Source organism: Triturus cristatus, chromosome 3_1 (genome assembly GCF_964204655.1).
Source record: "Triturus cristatus chromosome 3_1, aTriCri1.1, whole genome shotgun sequence".
NCBI classification, from domain to species: domain Eukaryota; kingdom Metazoa; phylum Chordata; class Amphibia; order Caudata; family Salamandridae; genus Triturus; species Triturus cristatus.
Genome location: NC_140583.1, coordinates 505,733,322 through 505,753,120, shown reverse-complemented (window position 1 = coordinate 505,753,120; position 19,799 = coordinate 505,733,322). Strand labels below are relative to the sequence as shown.

Here is a 19,799-nt window from a genome sequence, read left to right as displayed (position 1 = left end):
TTCGCAACAGTCCGCTGTGTCAAGGTATTGCCATGTGTACAGCACACACTCTGCAACAGCAAGTGGTTTCAAAGTTGGGGGTGACTTCCCAAACTTTCCCGAGGTGTTCATCATGTTTGGTGACGGCGTATTTATGCTGAAAGCCCCAAAAACTTTTGTGGTTGTGTGTGTGTGTGTGTGTTGTGTGTGTGTGTGTGTGTGTGTGTGTGCGTGTGTGGTTGTTTGTGTGGTTGTGTGTGGGATTGTGGTTGTGTGTGTGGTTGTGTGTGTGGTTGTGGTTGTTTATGAGGCTGTGTGTGGTTGTGGTTGTTTGTGTGGTTGTGGTTGTTTGTGTGGTTGTGGTTGGTTGTGCTTGTGTGTGTGGTTGTGTGTGTGGTTGTGTGTGGTTTTGTGTGTGGGGGGGTTTGTGGTTGGGTGTGTTGTGGTTGGGTGTGTGTGGTTGTGTGTGTGTGGTCGGGTGTGGTTGTGTGTGTGTGATTGGGTGGTTGTGTGTGGTTGTGTGTGTGGTCGTATGTGGGATTGTGGTGTTTTGTGTGGTTGGGTGTGGTTGTGCGTGTGGTTGTGGTTGTGTGTGGTTGTGTGGGTGGGGGTGTGTGTGTGGTTGTGTGTTTGTGGTTGTGTGTGTTTGGTTGTGTGGGGTTGTGTGTTGTGTGTATGGTTGTGGTTGTGTGTGTGGTTGTTGTGTGTGGTGTGTGTGGTTATTGTGTGTGTGGTTGTGGTTGTGTGTGTGTGTGTGTTGTGGTTGTGTGTGTGTGTGTGGTTGTGTGTGTGGGTGTGTGTGTTGTGTGTGTGTTGTGGTTGTGTGTGCATGTGTGTGTGTGTTGTGTGTGTGGTTGTGTGTGTGTGTTGTTGATAATAGCTCTTATCATCTTTGCGCACGATAAACATCAGGTCTGGGGCTGCGCTAGTGCCGGGTCCGCGCTACCTCTCTTGTGTTTGGTGTTTGAAGATCTGTAATGTAATAACAAGTGCCGACTCCGAAGGGGCCAAGGAGAGACGACATGACCCCTCTTAACATCACCCAGAGAGGCGGACATTTTAAAACAAACAAGTGTGTGTGGTTGTGGTTGTGTTTGTGGTTGTGTGTGTGTGTGGTTGTGTGTGTGGTTGTGTGTGTGGTGGTGTGTGTGGTTGTTTGTGTGGTTGTGTGTGGGATTGTGGTTGTGTGTGTGGTTGTGGTTGTGGTTGTGTGTGTGGTTGTGTGTGTGGTTGTGGTTGTTTGTGTGGTTGTGTGTGTGTGTGGTTGTTTGTGTGGTTGTGGTTGTGTGTGTTGTGGTTGGGTGTGTGTGTGGTTGGGTGTGGTGTGTGATTGGGTGGTTGTGTGTGGTTGTATATGGGATTGTAGTGTGTTGTGTGTGTGGTTGTGTGTGTGGTTGTGGTTGTGTGTGGTTGTGTGGGTGGGGTTGTGTGTGGTTGTGTGTTTGTGGTTGTGTGTGTGGTTGTGTGTGTTTGGTTGTGTGTGTTGTGTGTGTGGTTGTGGTGTTTGTGGTTGTGTGTGTGTGTGGTTGTGCGTGTGTGTGTTGTGTGTGTGGGTGTGTGTGTGGTTGTGTGTTGTGTGGGTGTGTTGTGGTTGTGTGTGTGGTTGTGTGTGCATGTGGTGTGTGTGTTGTGTTTGTGGTTGTGTGTGTGTGTTGTTGATAATAGCCCTTATCATCTTTGTGCACGATAAACATCAGGTCTGGGGCTACGCCCGTGCCGGGTCTGCGCTACCTCTCTTGTGTTTGGTGTTTGAAGATCTGTAATGTCATAACAATTGCCGACTCCAAAGGGGCCGAGGAGAGACGGCCTGACCCCTCTTAACATCACCCAGAGAGGCGGACATTTTAAAACATACAAGTGTGTGTGTGGTTGTGTGTGCGTGTGTGGTTGTGTGTATGTGTGGTTGTGGTTGTTTATGTGGTTGTGTGTGTGGTTGTGTGTGGTTGTGGTTGTTTGTGTGGTTGTGTGTGTGGTTGGGTGGTTGGGTGTGGTTATGTGTGTGTGGTTGTGCGTGGTTGTTTATGTGGTTGTGTGTGTGGTTCAGTGTGCTTGTGGTTGTTTGTGTGGTTGTGGTTGTTTGTGTGGTTGTGGTTCTGTGTGTGTGGCTGGGTGTGGTTGTGTGTGAGTGTGTGTTGTGTATATGGTTGGGTGGTTGGGTGTGGTTGTGTGTGTGGTTGTGAGTGAGTGGTTGTGGTTGGGTGGGGGGTGTGTGTGGTTGTGTGTGGCTGTTTGTGTTTGGGTTGTTTTGTGTGTGGTTGTTTGTGTGGTTGTGTTTTGTGTGTGGGGTTGTGGTTGTGTGTGGTTGTGTGTGTGGTTGTTTTGTGTATGGTTGTGGTGGTTTGTGTGGTTGTGTGTGTTGTGTATGTGGTTGGGTGTGGTTGTTTGTGGTTGTGTATGTGGTTGGGTGGTTGTGTGTGGTTGTGTGTGTGGGGTTGTGGTTGTGTGTGTGTGGTTGTTTGTGTGGTTGTGGTTGGGTGTGGTTGTGTGTGTGGTTGTGGTTGTGTGTGGTTTTGTGTGTGGTTGTGTGTGTGTGGTTGTGTGTGTGGTTGTGTGTGTGGTGTGTGTATGTGGTTGTGTGTGTGTGGTGAGTGTGAGGTGTGTGTGTGGTTGGGTGTGTGTGTGGTTGTGTGTGTGTGGTAGTGTGTGTGTGTGTTGTGTGTGTGTTGTGTGTGTGTGTGTGTGTGTGGTGTTGATAATAGCCCTTATCTTTTCGCACGATAATCGTCAGGTCTGGGGCTGCGCCCGTGCCGGGTCAGCACTCCCTCTCTTGTGTTTGTTGTTTAAAGATCTGTCACGTCATAACAAGTCTGGGAGGGAGTGCCAGCTCCGAAGGGGCCGAGGCGAGACGGCCTGACCCCTCTTAACATCACCCAGAGAGGCGGACATTTTAAAACAAACAAGTGTCGGGGATTAGGGCCAGCAGCGGGCCGCAGATGCGGTCCATGCCCACTCGGGGCAAGGGGAGGGCGGCACACACTTCAGGAGCTAGTTCGAGGGAAGGGCCGGCTTTGCAGTGATCTGTATGTTGGAGAAGACAAGGGGATTACCTAGAGTAGTGAGTGCAAAAGAGGATACAAAACTGGAAACGGAAAAGGGACAGAAAGAAATACAATACAGAAAAAAAACGGAGGTAAGAGTAGGAGAAGTAAATTAAAGTAAGTAAACATATAAGACAAGAGAATGAAAACGGATAATGCTAAAAAGCCATAGCAAGGCAAAAGGAGAAAGAATATGTGGCAAATTAAAAAGAAACATAGAAAGAACCATAATGGATGCTATAGAAAGGGAAATCAATAAATGTTAGGTCATTCGGACAAGAGAAAAGGAATAAAAGTTAAAAATAAAATGGATAAAAACAAGAGTGCTTGATAGAAAGCGATCAGAAGGGGGATATATAAAAGATATACCATCCCTCTTTAAAGGCAAAACCCAGCAAGAACAATATCCGAGACAGAGGCTCAGATAGAGATTGAGCGGGCGGTGGGAGGAAAGTAAGGGCTGGAAGAGCAGGCAGAGATAGGCGAAGACTGCGCTACATGAAGTATGCTCAGCCAAGGGCGGAGGAGGGCAGAAGAGGTAACGAGCGATGACATGAAAGGGTGCCCGGAGAGAGGCGCTTAATTACCCATGACAACAAAGGAAAGGCAGATGGCCGCGCGTGCACTCAAGCTTGTATCCAGCCAGCAAATGCCTGGGTAGCACTTTCGAGATCCCCTTTACTAAAAGTCGAGCAACAGCGCACGCGCTGTTTTAGGCTTGACCTAAAAAGCAGTCTGTGTTCAACTCCAACATCACATCAGTGCTAACCATCCCATGCACGACTACCAGCTTGACTTGAGATCACGCTGCAGCACGGAGACCACAACTGTACACATTATAGAAGATTCCCTCTTGACCACAGTTAAGTTGACCCCTGCCTCCTCATATTTCTAGCCCTCTGAGCTGCCTTTGACACAGTCTACCATCCCACTCTCACATACACCCTTCAGTCGTAAATGGCATTCACTGACAATGTCCTACACTGATTCTTCAGCTACTTTTCAACAGACACCAGTTTGTTCACATGGTCATCTTCGGGTCACAAAAGATCCCATCACGTGGAGTCCTTCAGGGTTCCATAATGTCTCCTGTTATCCTCAACCTTTACATGGACCACTTGGTGCTCAATTCACAGATAACAGTATCAAAATTCACCAATATGCTGACGATATACAACTGTACTTAAAATTATCCTCTGCTTCAGTCAACCAACACTTCACTCGCTGACTGTACATCATCCAGACCTGGATAACCAGCGCCTGTCTGAAACTTGAAAGTCAAGTATGTAAAGAACAACAAACCTGGTGCAATTACATGAACCTGGACGGTTTTAATACACAACGCTCACTGAATGCTAGTTCACTTGGATTCACCCTAAGCACCAACCTCCCCCTCGAGGAACACATTGCTTGAAAAAACAAAGACAGCCTGGTACCATCTCTCTCTTTTTAAGGAAGTTGAACCATTTCTTCTAGAAAGTGACTTCAGAGCTGCTGTTATAACTCTTTTACTCTTTCATCTGGATTATGGTAATACCCTACTCCATGGCCTCACAGATTCCACACTCGTACCCCTTTTGGGGCACAGCAGCACGTCGCATTTAGGGCATGAGAAATATGCTCACATCTCCCATCCCTAGTGGAACATCATTGGTTCTCTTTGCCAGAACACAATTTTCAAACCTAGCTGCATCATTAAACAAAGCCATTACAACTAGCACCTCTCTTGCAAACAAGCTCACATCTCTGTTGGTTATTGGCACATCCACAGCCTAGACACCATCAGACTGCAGACTAATAAGTGTAAAAAAGAAAAAAGACTACAGGCCTTTTCCATCTATATACTCATGATCTGGAACAGCATCCCTGTATCCATCAGGATTGCCCCACCGCAGCTCCAATTTAGGAAAGAGTTAAAGACTCGCCTCTTTAAAGAACATCTCATCACAATGCATTACTTGTCCACAACTCTGCTTCTTCTAATATTATTTGCTGACTTTAAGCTGGCCTTTGACTAGATTTATGGTCTGGAAATATCATACATCTATATACATATATATCGGAGGTGTTCAAACGTCTTTGCTCTGAGCTCCCTAAGCAAAATATTTTGAAGTTGGGCCGACCTCCAAAACTATATGGCAAGGATTTGAGGAGCAGAATCGAGGAAGAATGATCACAGGGGGCTTGGATCGTGAGATAATTTTAGGGTTTCTTTTCTGTGGTTTATATTCCACACTAAACTCAGTACTTATGATAAAGTAATGGCCTCAAACAAAACCAGAATTGACCAAAAACACTACTCCCCATAATTTGAGTTCTGTGGGCCCAGTGTGACTCCACCTGCTGCACTCAGAGGCAGGTATCTCCTCTTCTTTCACTCCTTCCCCACCATGTCTGACCATCACTTCAATCTCAAAGCAACTTCGATGTCTGAGAAAAGTGAGCTACTGCATGTTGCCCTCATTTTGTTTGAACAATCTTCCCTAATCCTAGCAAGTAAAATGAGCCCCATGCCCACTTTCTATAGTAAAAATTCATAACTGTGATGCAGCGGGCCCCTGCGCAAAAGTGTTACTGCACCTATTCCACTAATGATAGCTGCTGCCTTGCTGTCGCCTCTGTTAACAACATGAACTCTCCCTCTCCCTCCCTTCTCTCATCACTCTCCCTCCCGTCTCACATCACTCTCCCTCCCATCTCACATCCCTCTCCCTCAAATCTCACACCATCCCTCTCCCTCCCATCTCACATCATCCCTCTCCCTCTCATCTCTCTTATGCCCAATTCAAGTTGTCTCCTCTGCTTCATTTTTCCCCTCCCTTGGGCTTTGCTCCAAGACTGAAAGAAACACTGTCACAGCAAGTATGCCCTGGGCCTCTAATGCAGCTGTAGCACCAATGATCCCTACAGACCTTTGAAGCAGGGTGTCTACTCTGCCCACTCAACAAGGCCATCACTTCTAGACCAGATTCCCAATGCAGGCTTTGAGTAAAAACAAACAATAAAAATACACATTTAGCCCTTCCCCCTTTTGCTTGGGCCCTGTTCCGTGTGCAGCAATAGTTAACTGGGACCCTGTGCTATCAAGGAAAATGACCCCCCCCCCCCCCCGATACCTGAAAGAAATGTAAATTTATGTAATCGCTAATCACCAAATATAAAGGCTGCTTTGGAGCCAGTGTAGGCTTTAATTAGTGAAGTCACTCAAAGCTTCATGGTGAGAAATACGTATTCTTTTTGGAGGTAATTTATGTGCCCATTAAAAGGGTACACCCTTTAATGGTTTAATGGATACATCTACACAGATTTACACTAGATATAGTCTGAATGCGTATCTCTCAAAATGTATATTTTTAAAGCACTTGTTCTATCTTAAACAACATTTTACAGTAGCCTGTTTTATACTGTGTAATATAATTTTAAAATAATGACATTCACAGTGCTTTTTTGTCACAGAGTGGGAACTCAAGACACGATAAATAAACAAGTCACTATTCCTCACTGCACCATCAGGATTTAATTGCGTGAATCTCTAGTCACACACGAAGACATCTACAGTGATCACATAAGCCAACTTAGGTTTAATAAGTTAAAAGAGTATATTTCCTTTTGATTAAGTTAACTTTAATTTAGTTTTAGGTCTCACTGAGCCAGCGCATGCGTTGCTCTGCTAGACATTTAGTAGGTGGGTTTTCAAAGTGCTACCCCACGCTTTGGCTGGCCTAGCGCTTGCGTTCACGCGAGCGTGCACGCGTGCAGCCGCCATCTGTCTTTCACAGGTCATTAAGTGCATCGCGATCACTTACACTTTCGCTCACGCGTGTTCGTATTTACTTCAAGGTTTTTGCATGTGTGCAGCTGCCTGCTAGCCCACCTGGTGCGCTTGTTGATTTGCTCTGCTCTCGTCCGATTCCCTCTCTGCTACACTGTGGCGGGGCGACGCTTTGTTGCTAAGGATTCCTTCTTACTCTCTCCTCACCTCTCCGCTGTCCTCCTCTTTCCCATCTGCCCAGTTTTTCCTTCCCTCCTCTTTCTCTTTCCTTTGACCCACAGAGTTCGGTGGTTTCCGGGTTAGGTGAAAGGTGGGGGAGGGGAGGGGTGTCCTTTAAGTGATGCATCTGTTCCCCGGAAGCTGCTGTCATCAGAGGTTGCTGCGAGGGGTCTAAGGGCAGGAGATGTGTAGCCTGGCCTGCCTGTCTGAGCTCTTTTCAGCCCATCTATGGCGCGGTGCTTAATTTGTCAAAACTATGGCAACTCGCAAGCCCAAAGTGCTCCTTGGAAGTCGTGCAACTGAAGGCCATAGGTGCTTAGTGCGGATTCCGCCTCGTGCCTCGTTTTCCGCCACTTCACACTTCCTGCCTGCTTTGCTCATTGTTCTAAAGTTTTTTTTTCACCCAAGCTCCCTTTCTTTGGCATTGTTTTCCAACTTTTACTCTCCCTTCTTTCTGCCTTTCCTTCTCTCTTGCCCTGCGCCTGTTTACGAAAAGTAAGTTCTGTTACCCAAAAACGAGCGCCGGAACCCACCGGCTGCACCCACCCATTAAGCACTGCCGCTCTCGTATATTTTATTCTGAATTCGTTTTTCCACCGCTGTTCTTCTCTCCCTCCCAATCCCCCCACCCCGCCCCCTGCTCTCCAGTGCCTCTTTTCCTCTGCCCCTCTCCCCCCCCACCCTGCCTTTCACAGGGGTTGTTATGGTGACTAACTCAATTCCGCCACTGCCCCATCTCCCATGTGCCACACTCTGGCTCTATCCCCATTTCCCCATGCCCCTCATCTTTCTTCTGATCTTCAGTATCTCTCCGACATCTCTTCTGATCCCCATCTCCCTCCTTCTGAAACCTCTCCCCCTACCCTTGCTCTCTTCCCTCACTCTGACTCTAGCTTCCGTTTCTACCGCCCATCCAACTAGAGGACCGGCGGAGTATAATCCCCACCCCATGGTTGCTATGGTAACAAATGGAAGCCTGTCGCCGACATTTGGTCCCCATTTCTCCGACTGTCCCTCATCCCAGCTCTATCGCCGTGTCCACCTCTGTTCCTGCATCCTCACTGGTTGCTATGGTAACAGGCGGATGGATGCCTGATGTAACCAGCCTTTAATGCGCGGCTGCTACTGCGCATACCATTACTTCGCAAGCGTTACTACACTTGCTATGTTACAACGCGTACCATTAGAACGCAAGTTGTTACATTGCAAGCATTGTTACTACGCATGTGTTGTAATGGTATGCTTGAAAAGAAATCGATCCATGTCGTTGTAAGGAAACTGAGGCTGTTTCCTCACAACGACGTGCACCGCCCCTCGGAGACGACGTGAGGAAGGTCCCAGGTGGAGAGAGGAACCATGAGGAGAGTGAGGTAAGGGGGATGTAGTGTGTTTTTGTAGAGTAGGGGGTCGTGCTGGGGGTACAGTTTAAGGGTTGAGGGTAGTGTTAAGGGGTATGTGTAGTTTTTAAAGGTTTGAGTGTAGGGTTTAGGGTAGTGTTGTGGTGTATGTGTAGAGTAGGGGGTCGTGCTGGGGTAGTGGTTTAGGGTAGTGTTGTGGTGTATGTGTAGTTTAGGTTAGTGTTTTAGGGTTAAGGGTAGTGTAGGTGGGTCGTATGGTATGGTTTAGGGTAGTGTTTTGGTGTATATGTAGTGTAGGGGGTCGTGCTGGGAGTGGCGTTTTAGGGTTCAGGGTTGTGTTGTGTTTTTGTAGTGTAGGAAGTTGTGCTGGGGGTAGTGATTTAGGGTTTAGGGAAGAGTAGTGGTGTGTAGTGTTAAAGGTTTCTGTGTAGTGTCATCATGTATGTGTAGTGTAGGGGCATGTACACATAGTAGTGGAATGTGAAGTATTATTCATGCTTTTACGAAGTTAAGGTAAGCGTAGTAATATAATGCATACTAATGCCGTTTGCGATGTACAAAAATCGCACCAAATGCATGTGTAGTAATGGCATGCTAAGTATCGTCATACATTCGCCTGATGCAGGCGGGTTGATCCCTACCTCTCTCACCCCTTGGCCCCTCTTTACTGACCTCACCCCTGCTCCATCTTGAGCCGTTTCGTCCTCTGCCCCTCTCCTCCTGCCCAGTTCAGAGTCAGACCTCAGGGGTGAGCGAGGAGACAGACCGTGGACTGCTGAACGTCAAAATAAAACCTTTATATTGCTGTTATCAGTCATCTACAAAAAGACGCTCATAATATCATCAATTATTTAAAAAAAAGACATCAACAAACGTGATTCAGCTGTAGACAATTTGTGCAATATGATAAAGTGTTTGCAAGACTGGAACCAAACTCATGCGAAACCAGGAGCTGCTAAAACAAGCATTGGCATAGCCAATAGGTCTCGCAATGGGGACCTTATAACTGTTTAGCCATGCAACGATTAATGTTGTTGCACAAAGGATATTGTGCTGCATAACTAAATACTTATAAGGTCCAGAAAGCGAGACCTATTGGCTATGCCAATGCTTGTTAATTTGAGGTATGTGCATGTGTTTTTATATGCAGTTACCTGAAGGTGAAAAGAATAAAATTCAGAATATTCTCTTCTTTTTAGCCTTGTCTTTGACCCGGTCTCCACACTCACTAACCCTGTCCCATGCCACTCAGTAATACAGTTCTCACATTTGTTTATGGACTTTAAGTGCTGCATGTAAATGAAGACAGCCTGGAAATGTGCCTTTTGCACTTCCAGGCTATCTTCGTTTATATGTAATTGCAGACTCATTTGCGCCCCCCTGGGAACATATACACCGATCCCCAGGGGGGCGCGCCCCACAGTTTGAAGACCTCTGATGTGTAGCTGTATATTTGCATTGATAGCTATATATTGATACAGAGGGAAGAGAGATAGTTTAACACTGTTGGAGTTTTAAAAAGCATCATGAGTGAAGATTCAGTTTGGAATGTGGAATAAATGCAGTCCTGAGATCTCTTGAGTTATGCAGTAATTAAGTGGGATTTTGTCTAAACTCAGCACCATCTACAGCTAAACACTCAGAATAAGACAAGAACAGCTACTGGAGCTGGCAAAATTACTTCAAATGTGATCCTGTGTATATCATACAGCATCAAATTGATAAGTTGTTGCAGTTACCCAGGGAATCTCTTATGTAGGATACCAACAGCAGAAACAAAAGTGACAGAATCCCATTTGTAGTTGACTATCATCCATCAGCTCCTAACTACAAAAACATAATTCAAAAAATATTTCCTTTATTATCCACCTGTTAATAATTACCAAAATGTTTTTCCAAAACTGCAGTTATTGCTTATCGCAGAGCTCCCAATTTAAGAACTCTTATTGTGAAAGCTGAACCCAAGGACGCTGTAACTAATACAGGGGGGCATTGTTGTGATTCTAAAAGGTGCTTCACATGTGAATACCTTTTACAAACATCATCAGTAACACGTTCTGTTATAGGAAAAACCTATGGCATAAGGCAGGATCTTACATTTTGACCAACATGCATTATTTATGTTATTCAGTGCCACTACCAAAGCTGTAAAAACAACTTGTTGGTCAAACAGTGAATGACCTCAGTACACACTTTAGGAATCACAAATCATTAATAAGAAACCTGACCAGCCTGTAGCCAGGTATTTTAACTTTGTAAACCAGTTACTATCAGACTTAAAGATTTTCCTTGTGGAACATGTCTTAAAGGACGAGCTACTGAACTCCAGAGAAAACCTCTGAATATACCATTTAAAATCACTGCATCCAGATGGACTAAACATCACTGGCGACATGATGATTACTGCATATCTCAAGAGATCTCAGGACCACATACCGAACTTTTAAATCCTGTTGCTTCGTGAAAATCCAGCTGTGTGCAGCCACTGAGCATTCAATCTTGTTCTACCTGAGGAAGTTGGAAGCTGAAACGTTGTAATGAAAATATATTTTGGTTCTTTGGTGAGTTCATTTATTTCAGTCACTTAGAGTGTGTGTGTGTGTGCGTGTGTGCGTGTGTGCATGTGTGTGTGCGTGTGTGTGTCAGTGTGTGTGTGTCAGTGTGTGTGTCAGTGTGTGTGTGTGTCAGTGTGTCATTTTTGCAAAAGATGTTTTCTTGAGTATCTTTCTTAAGTTACTCAACCTATTGGTTTAGTAGCAAGTTGTTGAAAATTACAGAGATGTAGTGTTTTTTTTTGGGTCATAGGCTTTAAAGATATGAATGCAGTTTCCTGCTCTGTGAGGTAAGGTTGGGTAGTGTGCAAGTCCTGTCAATCATATTGGATAGTGGTCTGGTTGGTGTCTGGGTGGGAAAGCGTTTTGTGTGATGAGGTTGAGGTCCAACCTGTGAGAGTGGTGGATGGCATATGTGTCGTATTATAGTATTATGACCATTTTCTGTGGAGTTGTCTTTCTAGTGTTTTACACTGACTGTTGTGTTGTAATATAGCTGGAGGTGAAATGTAATTCATATCTAGGGGTCAGGGTGTGTATCTATGTGTGTGAGAAAGTTATTACACTGAGTATCCTTAGGTCAGTGTGCAGATAGTGGCTGTTAAGCAGTGATGACCAGGAGGCTAAGCACAACAGATGCAACCCCTCTTGGTGTACCATTCGTCCCACTGATATGTAATGTATAGCCCAATTTTGTGTGCTAAACTGTTGATGCTTCCTCTGCTCCTTTGCTCTGTAATAAGCTACCTCTCAAATAAGCGGTTATTAGGTACCCCCACTACTATTGTATGCAAGTTAATTGGTTCTCCATACCCCTTCAAACATTTACTAAACCTGTTATAAAGTGCCAAAAAAGGTTCTTTTTAGGTCTCGCCTATGCAGCGCGCATGTGCTGTATAGGAAAAAGACCTTTGGCAATCGGCACAGCTTTGCAGGCAAAAACGTGCATGCGTTGCATTGATTCCAGTGGCAACGCGTGCACGTCTGGTGATTTCCTTGCGGGAGCGAGCAACGGTGCCATATGTTAGCAATTATCAGGCCTTGCTGCTCGCTCCCGCAAGGGAATCCGGAGCAGGCCACCTCCTCTCTCCCTGCTGCCGGGTTCACACTTGTTGAGCAAATTAAGTCAGTCTTATTTCAAGTCCCAAAAAATAGCACGTTCACAACTGTTGACACGCATGGTCACTACCTCTTGAAAAACATTTAATCTCTTCCTGCACGGTCAGCAGCAACACACACATCTACACTGCCCCACTAACTTCACCCTTTTCAAACCCGTACCATCCTAGCTGTTGCTCCATTGTTCACAACTGTTGACACGCATGGTCACTACCTCTTGGAAAAACATTTAATCTCTTCCTGCACGGTCAGCAGTGACACACAGATCTACACTGCCCCACTAACTTCACCCTATTCAAACGCGTACCATCCTAGCTGTTGCTCCCTATGGTCGAGATACATACTCTGCGCAGGCACAGGGTACAACTGACGCCACCGCGTGTTGTGCGTCTCTCTCTTCACAACAAGTAGACACCCGACCCGTAACCTCCACGTGCACCCGTCTAGCGCATGCGCATTGCTCTTACTCTCCTTCCTCTTCACTGTGAGTAAACAAAGCTGTGCACATGCGCGGACGGTATTTTGAGTGGTGCCGCCCCCTACTACAGCCAGGTGAGCTTGGGACATGTCACTGCACCCATGACAGTAGAAGCGCTGACCGGTCGCCTGACAGACTTGCATGGGCTTTTCGGAATTAGAGGTAAGGACTCTTTCGGTGATAAGTAAGACTCAGTAGTAGCAGGACTAAGATCTGCAAGCGCTACCCTTTCCAGAGGCATATTGTAAGTTCCTTACCAAAAGCGATTAACTCGCTCATTGTCATCAGGGCAATTTTCAACCAGTTTGGATTTCTACCTCCAACACTAGGCACGCTGGGAAATGTAGTTCCACATATCCCAGCAGTCGTGTGGCCCTGCAAGTGTAAGTCTAATTAGTTCTGTTGGCTTTAAAACCTATTGAAGGTCAATACATCGTCCAGTAAAAAGGTTCTGCTTTTCTCCAGCGGCGCTGCCTGAGGGAAGGCGTACCGAGATAGCTGAGGACTGGAGCCACGACCCTCCTCCTCTGGGTGCCTCCTCTGGGTGCTCAGCGCTGCGGTGGAGCAGCGACGAAGCTAACTTGACTGTCCCTTCCTGGGCTACTTCAGTTTGCCCCACTGCAGCCTGGTTCCTAGCAGTTAGTTAACTGTCCGGGGCCTGTGGTCAGGAAGTGACCTTTCAACTTTGGGGGACATTGTCAGAAATAGAGCATTCAAGCACATTTGACTAGTAGTAATGATGAAAACTGCAGGGTTTTAAAAGCCTGGTGGTCTCACGGAGCATTTTTTCAAACTAGCTCAAAGAATTGCATATTAAAATGTATTGAGTCATGGAATGCTGTGACTTTCTCTGCGTGGGTCATTTGTTGGAAATAAGTGCAAAATTGTGTATTTTCTAGCTGCTTCAGTCAGTAATGTTGATAAATACTTGCTCTTTTTTCGCTACTCATTGTTAAGTCTGTATCTCTTTCACAGATCAGTGCCTTCACACATTCTTTACTGTCCATTCTTGTCATTCCTCTTTGTCACTCCCACTTTTACATTCTAATCCCACTTTGTTTTGCTCCTTCTCTTCTGACGCTTTTCTTTTTTTCTCTTTCTACCACCTTGCAATTGTATCCCTTTCCGTTCTTCATCTCACCCTTTTCCTTATCTAGCTTCTCCCCTGTCCACGTGTTATCTCTTCTCTTTCCTTTCATTTTCTTTTTTATTCTTTCTCTTTTCTGTTCTATCTTTTCTGCTTTTCCATTGTCATTTCTTCTCTTTCATGTCTTTCTTTCTCGCTTCCCCTTGTTTTTCTTTCCTTCTCTCTTTCGAGTCACTCGTTCCATGTTCAACTCCACCAGGACCTTAAGTGGATTAGAAAAAGTTGGGGTATGTGTCGTTAAAACGGATGTGCCCTATGCCAATAAGGGTGTGGCTTTAACATGTAAATGACATTTCTGTGATTTCAATAGCGTGCCACTAGAGCTTTGTGTTACGCGTCCAGGTATATGACGCAGCTTTAAACACCTAAAAACAACCAGGTGTATGGGATTTTTCAAAGATTGTCAGCTGATGGTAAAGCATCTATGCAAGAGTAATATACAACACTGAAAAAAATAAAAACAAGCATTCACATAGCCAAAAGGTCTCGCACTTGGGACCTTATAAGTGTTTAGCCATGCAACAGTTGATGTTGTTGCACGTAGGATATTGTGCTGCATATCTAAATACTTATAAGGCCCCAAAGGCGAGACCTATTGGCTATGCCAATGCTTGTTTATATTTGTTGGTGAATTTGACTTGATTAAAGAAATATGGATATGTTGTGTTTTGTGCTAATAGGAATCTGATGTATAAATATTTAAATACTTTCTAAGTTGTTTTATATGCTGTCTTTTAGGTGTTGCTAGGATTTTAACTCATGAAGCTGGAATAACAGACATAGCAATTCTACAGGTAAAATTTTATATTTTAGTTGTCCTTGGATGATACATAACAACATGTATTTATTCGAGCAATTAAGTTCAATATGACTGGTCTCAGATCTCTAACCACACATGTACTGTAGTGATTGGATTATGTTTTTTCATTGTCCATTACCAACATAGATCTGTGACTGAAAGATGTTTGTTTAACATGTCTGTTTCAGGGATTCTGATTATGCACAGAACTATGCACAGGAAACCAGGACCTCAGAGAATTGTGGTGTACCAGAAACTCCCCTCAGTACCAAGAACCCCTATCCGACTAGCTTAGTGTCACATTCGTTATCCGAGATTTAGCTCGGCGGTCCCAATGTATAGACAACCCAGAACAAGCGACTTAGATACTCTCAGGAGTGGTGGGAATCCGAAATACCCGTTGGTAGCTATATATCAGTCCACAACAGAATAACAAAGACACGGTAAAGTTGAAAGAGTTTATTTTATAAACCTCGCGTCCTAAGATGCAGTACTTTGGCTAACACAAGCAGACAAATGGTTAGGATCAGCACCATCTGCATTGTTACAATACCATAGAAAATAAAAGGAGCAATCATAATAATAATGACCGTGGAACACAACCACCCTCCTTTCTCTAGCAACTAATAAGGTATTATTAGACTAATAGAAGGTCTCTTAGGCTTGCATGGGGGACCCCATACCTTATAGATCAGCTTAGTGGAATCACATCACAGGATCAGCTAGGCTCTCTCCTGCAACAGCTCTTCGTTTCGAATGTAATAGAAAACATGCTGCTCTGTAATATTAAAGGGCTCGTCTTTCAGGTATTGGCAGCTGTATGTATGTTATGGCTAAGAAGTAGTACGATCAACCTGAACACAACAACCTGCCCCGTCTAGTGACCCAGACTCGTTCCTTACACGGTGTACAGACCAAGGTCACTGCTCGCTGTTAAGGATGTTAAACAACAGACGGTTCTCATGTGAAGCAAAGTCGAGTCAGCAGTTCTCGAATAAATAACATGTAACAACAGTGTCGCGTGCAAAAGCAGCAGAAGCAGAAAGCTGGCTTTCTAACAGCCATCGAGGTTATGCTAACTTAGCGTTGTACATAGGGCGTGGTTAACCCACACTACATCCCCCTTTGATCGGACTACTAACCACTAGGGGCGCACTTATCAAGAACGCAGAGTTCAAGTTAGAAAGAACGGAACCAAGGGCATGAACTATAAGTCCATATAAGGTAAGTGTAAGTTCGAAAAGAAAAAATAGAAAAATGCTGTCATCAGGTGGAAAAAAACCATGAAACAAAATGGGAAAAAACGACACCGATCGATACATCGAGGGTCGATCAAGATAAAAAGTCAATCCATAAAAGTATAGGCACAATAAGTTGCAACAGCCTCCAAGAGGAAATCATTGGAGCGTTCCGCAAAAGTATCTGCCATCCAGTTTAACAAGGGAAAGGAACACGCGTGTTCACTCACAATCGGAGCCTCCAGCACCACACGGGGACAACAGGAAGGTTCCTCGATATAACTTCGTTCCAGAAAGTCAATCGCAGCCTCTTCGATGGCCCAATTACCAAGGACTCCATGTGCCGCACCCAAGGCCATAAACCCAACACCAGAACATTCATACTCATGAGCCGTTAAGGGGCCCATCAGTTGACCAAAATCCGGTACAGGTGACGCAGAGGTTGAAAGGCACAAATCTAAAGCCCACTGGAATGGACAATCCAGGCAGTGAAAGACGGGTTGCACACAAGTAAAGAATGGAAACCGGAAGGACAATCCATACGCGACACTTAAAGTCGCCAGGGGCAACGTGCCATAGTATTCAAGCATCCGGTTGCGCAGATGAAACAGCTGGGGCATGTTGTCTCTGTACGCAAGTTGCGCAGCCATTGCGTAGGACGCAAACCAGCAAAAGTATTCCAGCAATAAGGGCAAGAAGCAAAGGAAGACCTCCGAAGACGCTGGAAAAAATAGAATGAAAAAATGCGGGAATAACACCAAAAACAGTCTGAAAGGAGGTGACGAGGCCGGAGCACACTAGTTTAAAAAAATGGACTATGCCGGTCGTAGACGAGGCATTAAAGATAGTCTGTATCAACGTTCCAAAATGGAAGGGGAGGTCAGTGTTCAAAAGCGCCTGCACCTCCGTGCGGGTGTTTGCCACGTGAAGAAGAAAGGTTTCACGGGATGAAGTTAAAGCGACCTCGGTTTGAGACAAAAGAGCCCTTATTCTGCTCATCTGGTTGAACTCTGCGCTCAAGGTTGGAATCGAAGGCCAGATAGAAACATCGAGCCGGCCATGCGGGGGCGGGAAAAGGACATTATTACAGCAAACTACACGCTGGGAAACAGTGACTATGTACGGAATGCCCTTTAGCATCCCACAGCAATTCTCATTATTTAAAAGCAAATAACTACCGTTAGCAAGCAGGGTGAATGAAGGGGTTATAACTGGTACAGGTACACCTTTCAAAACGCAAGCTAAATTAGGAGCGTGAACATTGCAAGCACCATGTAATTGTATATGTCTACACACTACATAATGATCAGGAGCAGAAGTGCATTCCTCACCCTTCAGATAAACCTCTGTGCCCTCCCGCATGCATCTATATGTAAATGGGAGCGACCAAACTTCGTGCAGGAAAGCACTACCAAGTTGTTCATACCTGCCAAGAGCATAATGTTTCATGCAGGAACTAAACTTAAAAAGCGAAAAAGGTAAAGTGATTACGCCGTGGATAAGCCACGTGGCCGAATTTAACTCGGCAATAGAGAAAGGCAAAGGTTCTAATTTCTCAATGTGCAGTAATGAATAAGTGGCATCCTTCATAGACATAAACTGTTGCTTTGCAGTTAAAATAAAAGGGAGGAACAAAGAGGAAACATTCATGTAATCCCATGGGACTTTCCCTGCCTTTAACGTTTGCAAAGTCCATGCAAATTGCATAACAGAATGCAACTGATTCTGGCCATGGTACAACACAGACAAATCATCCTGCACAATATCTACGACAGATGAAACAATATTATCTAAAGTGTAAATTCTAGAAGACAAGGTATTTATACTATTATCAATCACAGCCAACACTTTTTCCATATTGGCCTGGTCAATAGCACGTAATCTGGAGGCAGCCTCAATTTGCGACAATTTCCAAACTTCGTTGTAAATAGCATATACCCATCTTTTGGACCTACCTACTGCAGGACCTTTAATAAAATCATTCAAATCAATTTTGTCGTCTAAACGTGACAAATGCAATTTAACTGACGCTAATGTGGAATGTTGCAGCCACGACTGGCATAACTTACCTACAGAGTAGGTAGTCAGTGTGTGATGATTCAAAACGAGGATCCACCCTGACTTTAGTGTACCCAGGTGTCAGTGCTAAAAATCGACGTTGGCAAGAATCTGAACCAGTTTGCCAAACCAACCAACCCTCAGGATTAAATGCCGACACATTAAAGGTGGCGTTGGAAATAAGGGACTGCAACTTAGTAAGGGAAAGATCTGTGTAATTACCCCAGCCGGGATAAGCACCCAGTTCCGGGATCGTGGGGTAATTCATTCTTTTAGACGTAGACAAGCCAAAACAAGACGTCTGAAAAATAGATGAATTCAAAAATAAAATATGGTTAGGGATAAGGCAGGCACGATGCAAAGCTTCTGTTCCCTGAACCTGCCACGGTTTAGTACCCCAAACTGATTTAAGATCGATAGTAGCCTTCAATAGCTCATAGCCTCCGACCGCCAATTCGTCCATAAAGGACTTGGAATATAATAATTTGGTATGTGTCAACCTTACCTTTGAGGCGGTTTCAGGTGCCATCTTAAAATAAAAGGAGGCTGGTTTTGACACACTAAAATCCGAAAAGTATGTGAACTTGTTCACTAACGTTGCAGAACTGCCCTGATGAGGGGCCGGACAATGTTCCCACTGTGTGTAATTAACAAAATTTCGAAAGGTATTTGCTCTGTGTAGGAAATGAGTGCCATAATGTTGATAACAAAATTGTTCACCATAATTAGCAGAATTTATATATAAATCCTCAGCATCAAATGCAGCATAATATTTTAGATCAGAAAATAGTGCTTCTATTGCGTGTACATCCCAATCATCAGATCTAATATTCTGTTTAACTACATCACCCATAGAAACACGAAATACATTAGGCACATTAATCACTTCCGTAGGTCCATGAATTTGAAATTTAACAGCATCCCAGGCGATCCCATCACGCACAGGCCAGGCAGTAATGTTCACAAAAGTCTGGTCCCTTTTCATAATGTGTGATGAGGAATGGGGGGCCAAAGTTCCAGCAATGGATTCAATCGAAGATCACTCATTCAGGTAGTGTCCATTTATAATTTTAAAAAACACTACCACAAAGCCAATTGTCATGAACCAAAAAATACAGATTAGCACCAGCCAGATGCAAGTCCATGGTGCCACCAAAAAATGTCTCTTGAACCAGACAAAAAATATAGCAATTTTGGAAGGGCGGGACTGGTTAATCGCTGTTGAATGTAATAGAGGCAACGGGACATTTGCAGGATAAGCATACTCAGGATAATCAGACAAACCACCATCAACAGACGGTATAAGAGGGGAAGCAACAGCATGCATCTCAACGGCAACCTCAGGCATGATGGTAGAGGGCGGCATCACAACAGAATTTCGCAGAATGGAAGGGCAAGAAACTGAAGGTGTCATACTATGAAGTATCGGCCATTCGCTGTAGCTTGACATTGTCAATCGAGATGTACCTGTTTTCCTTGCGACCAGGAAGTGGTTGTAAAATGACTGTACGTGTACCCTGGACTCCAAGCACCGGGACTGGTGCACGATAAGAGGGGCCAAACTCTTTTTTGTTCTCCACCTTCTCACAGACCAGATCACCAACTCGAGGTAGCCAGCCGACTACCGGAATCTGGAGCTCAGCTTCGCATGTAGAGGGTACGTGTTCCTTCGCCAGAGTGTCTCTTGCTTCTTGTAGATTCTGCAATACAGCACAGTGATCATCTAGGTGAAAAGGCGCGGCAGCCGCCGCCATGTCTAGACCCTCAAGGTCCGGAACAAACATTCTTACTCCAAAGAGCATCATGTATGGGGTCCGCCCACCCAGAGACCTTCTAGGGAGATTATTAAGTGCACGTTGCACGTCATACAAGTGGGTCAGCCAGCTTCGGCCTGTACCTAATACCCTTGCTGTCAAAGATTGCTTTAGGTCACGGTTCATTCGCTCCACAACACTATTGCCCTCAGGCCGGTATGGAGATGAAAATTTGACTTGGACCCCCAAACTTCTCATGGCTTCTTTGTAAGCCCTAGAGGCAAATGC

At 44.9% G+C, this 19,799-nt stretch overlaps 1 protein-coding gene across 1 annotated transcript in view; it reads left to right on the top strand.

Annotated features, from left to right (window-relative positions):
• HDDC3 (HD domain containing 3) overlaps positions 1–19,799 on the top strand; it is a 119,456-nt gene that overhangs the window by 72,921 nt on the left and 26,736 nt on the right. Inside the window, exon 2 of the mRNA XM_085644392.1 lies at positions 14,401–14,456. Coding sequence (XP_085500518.1) covers positions 14,401–14,456 — 56 coding nt within the window. The remainder of the gene's footprint in view (positions 1–14,400; positions 14,457–19,799) is intronic.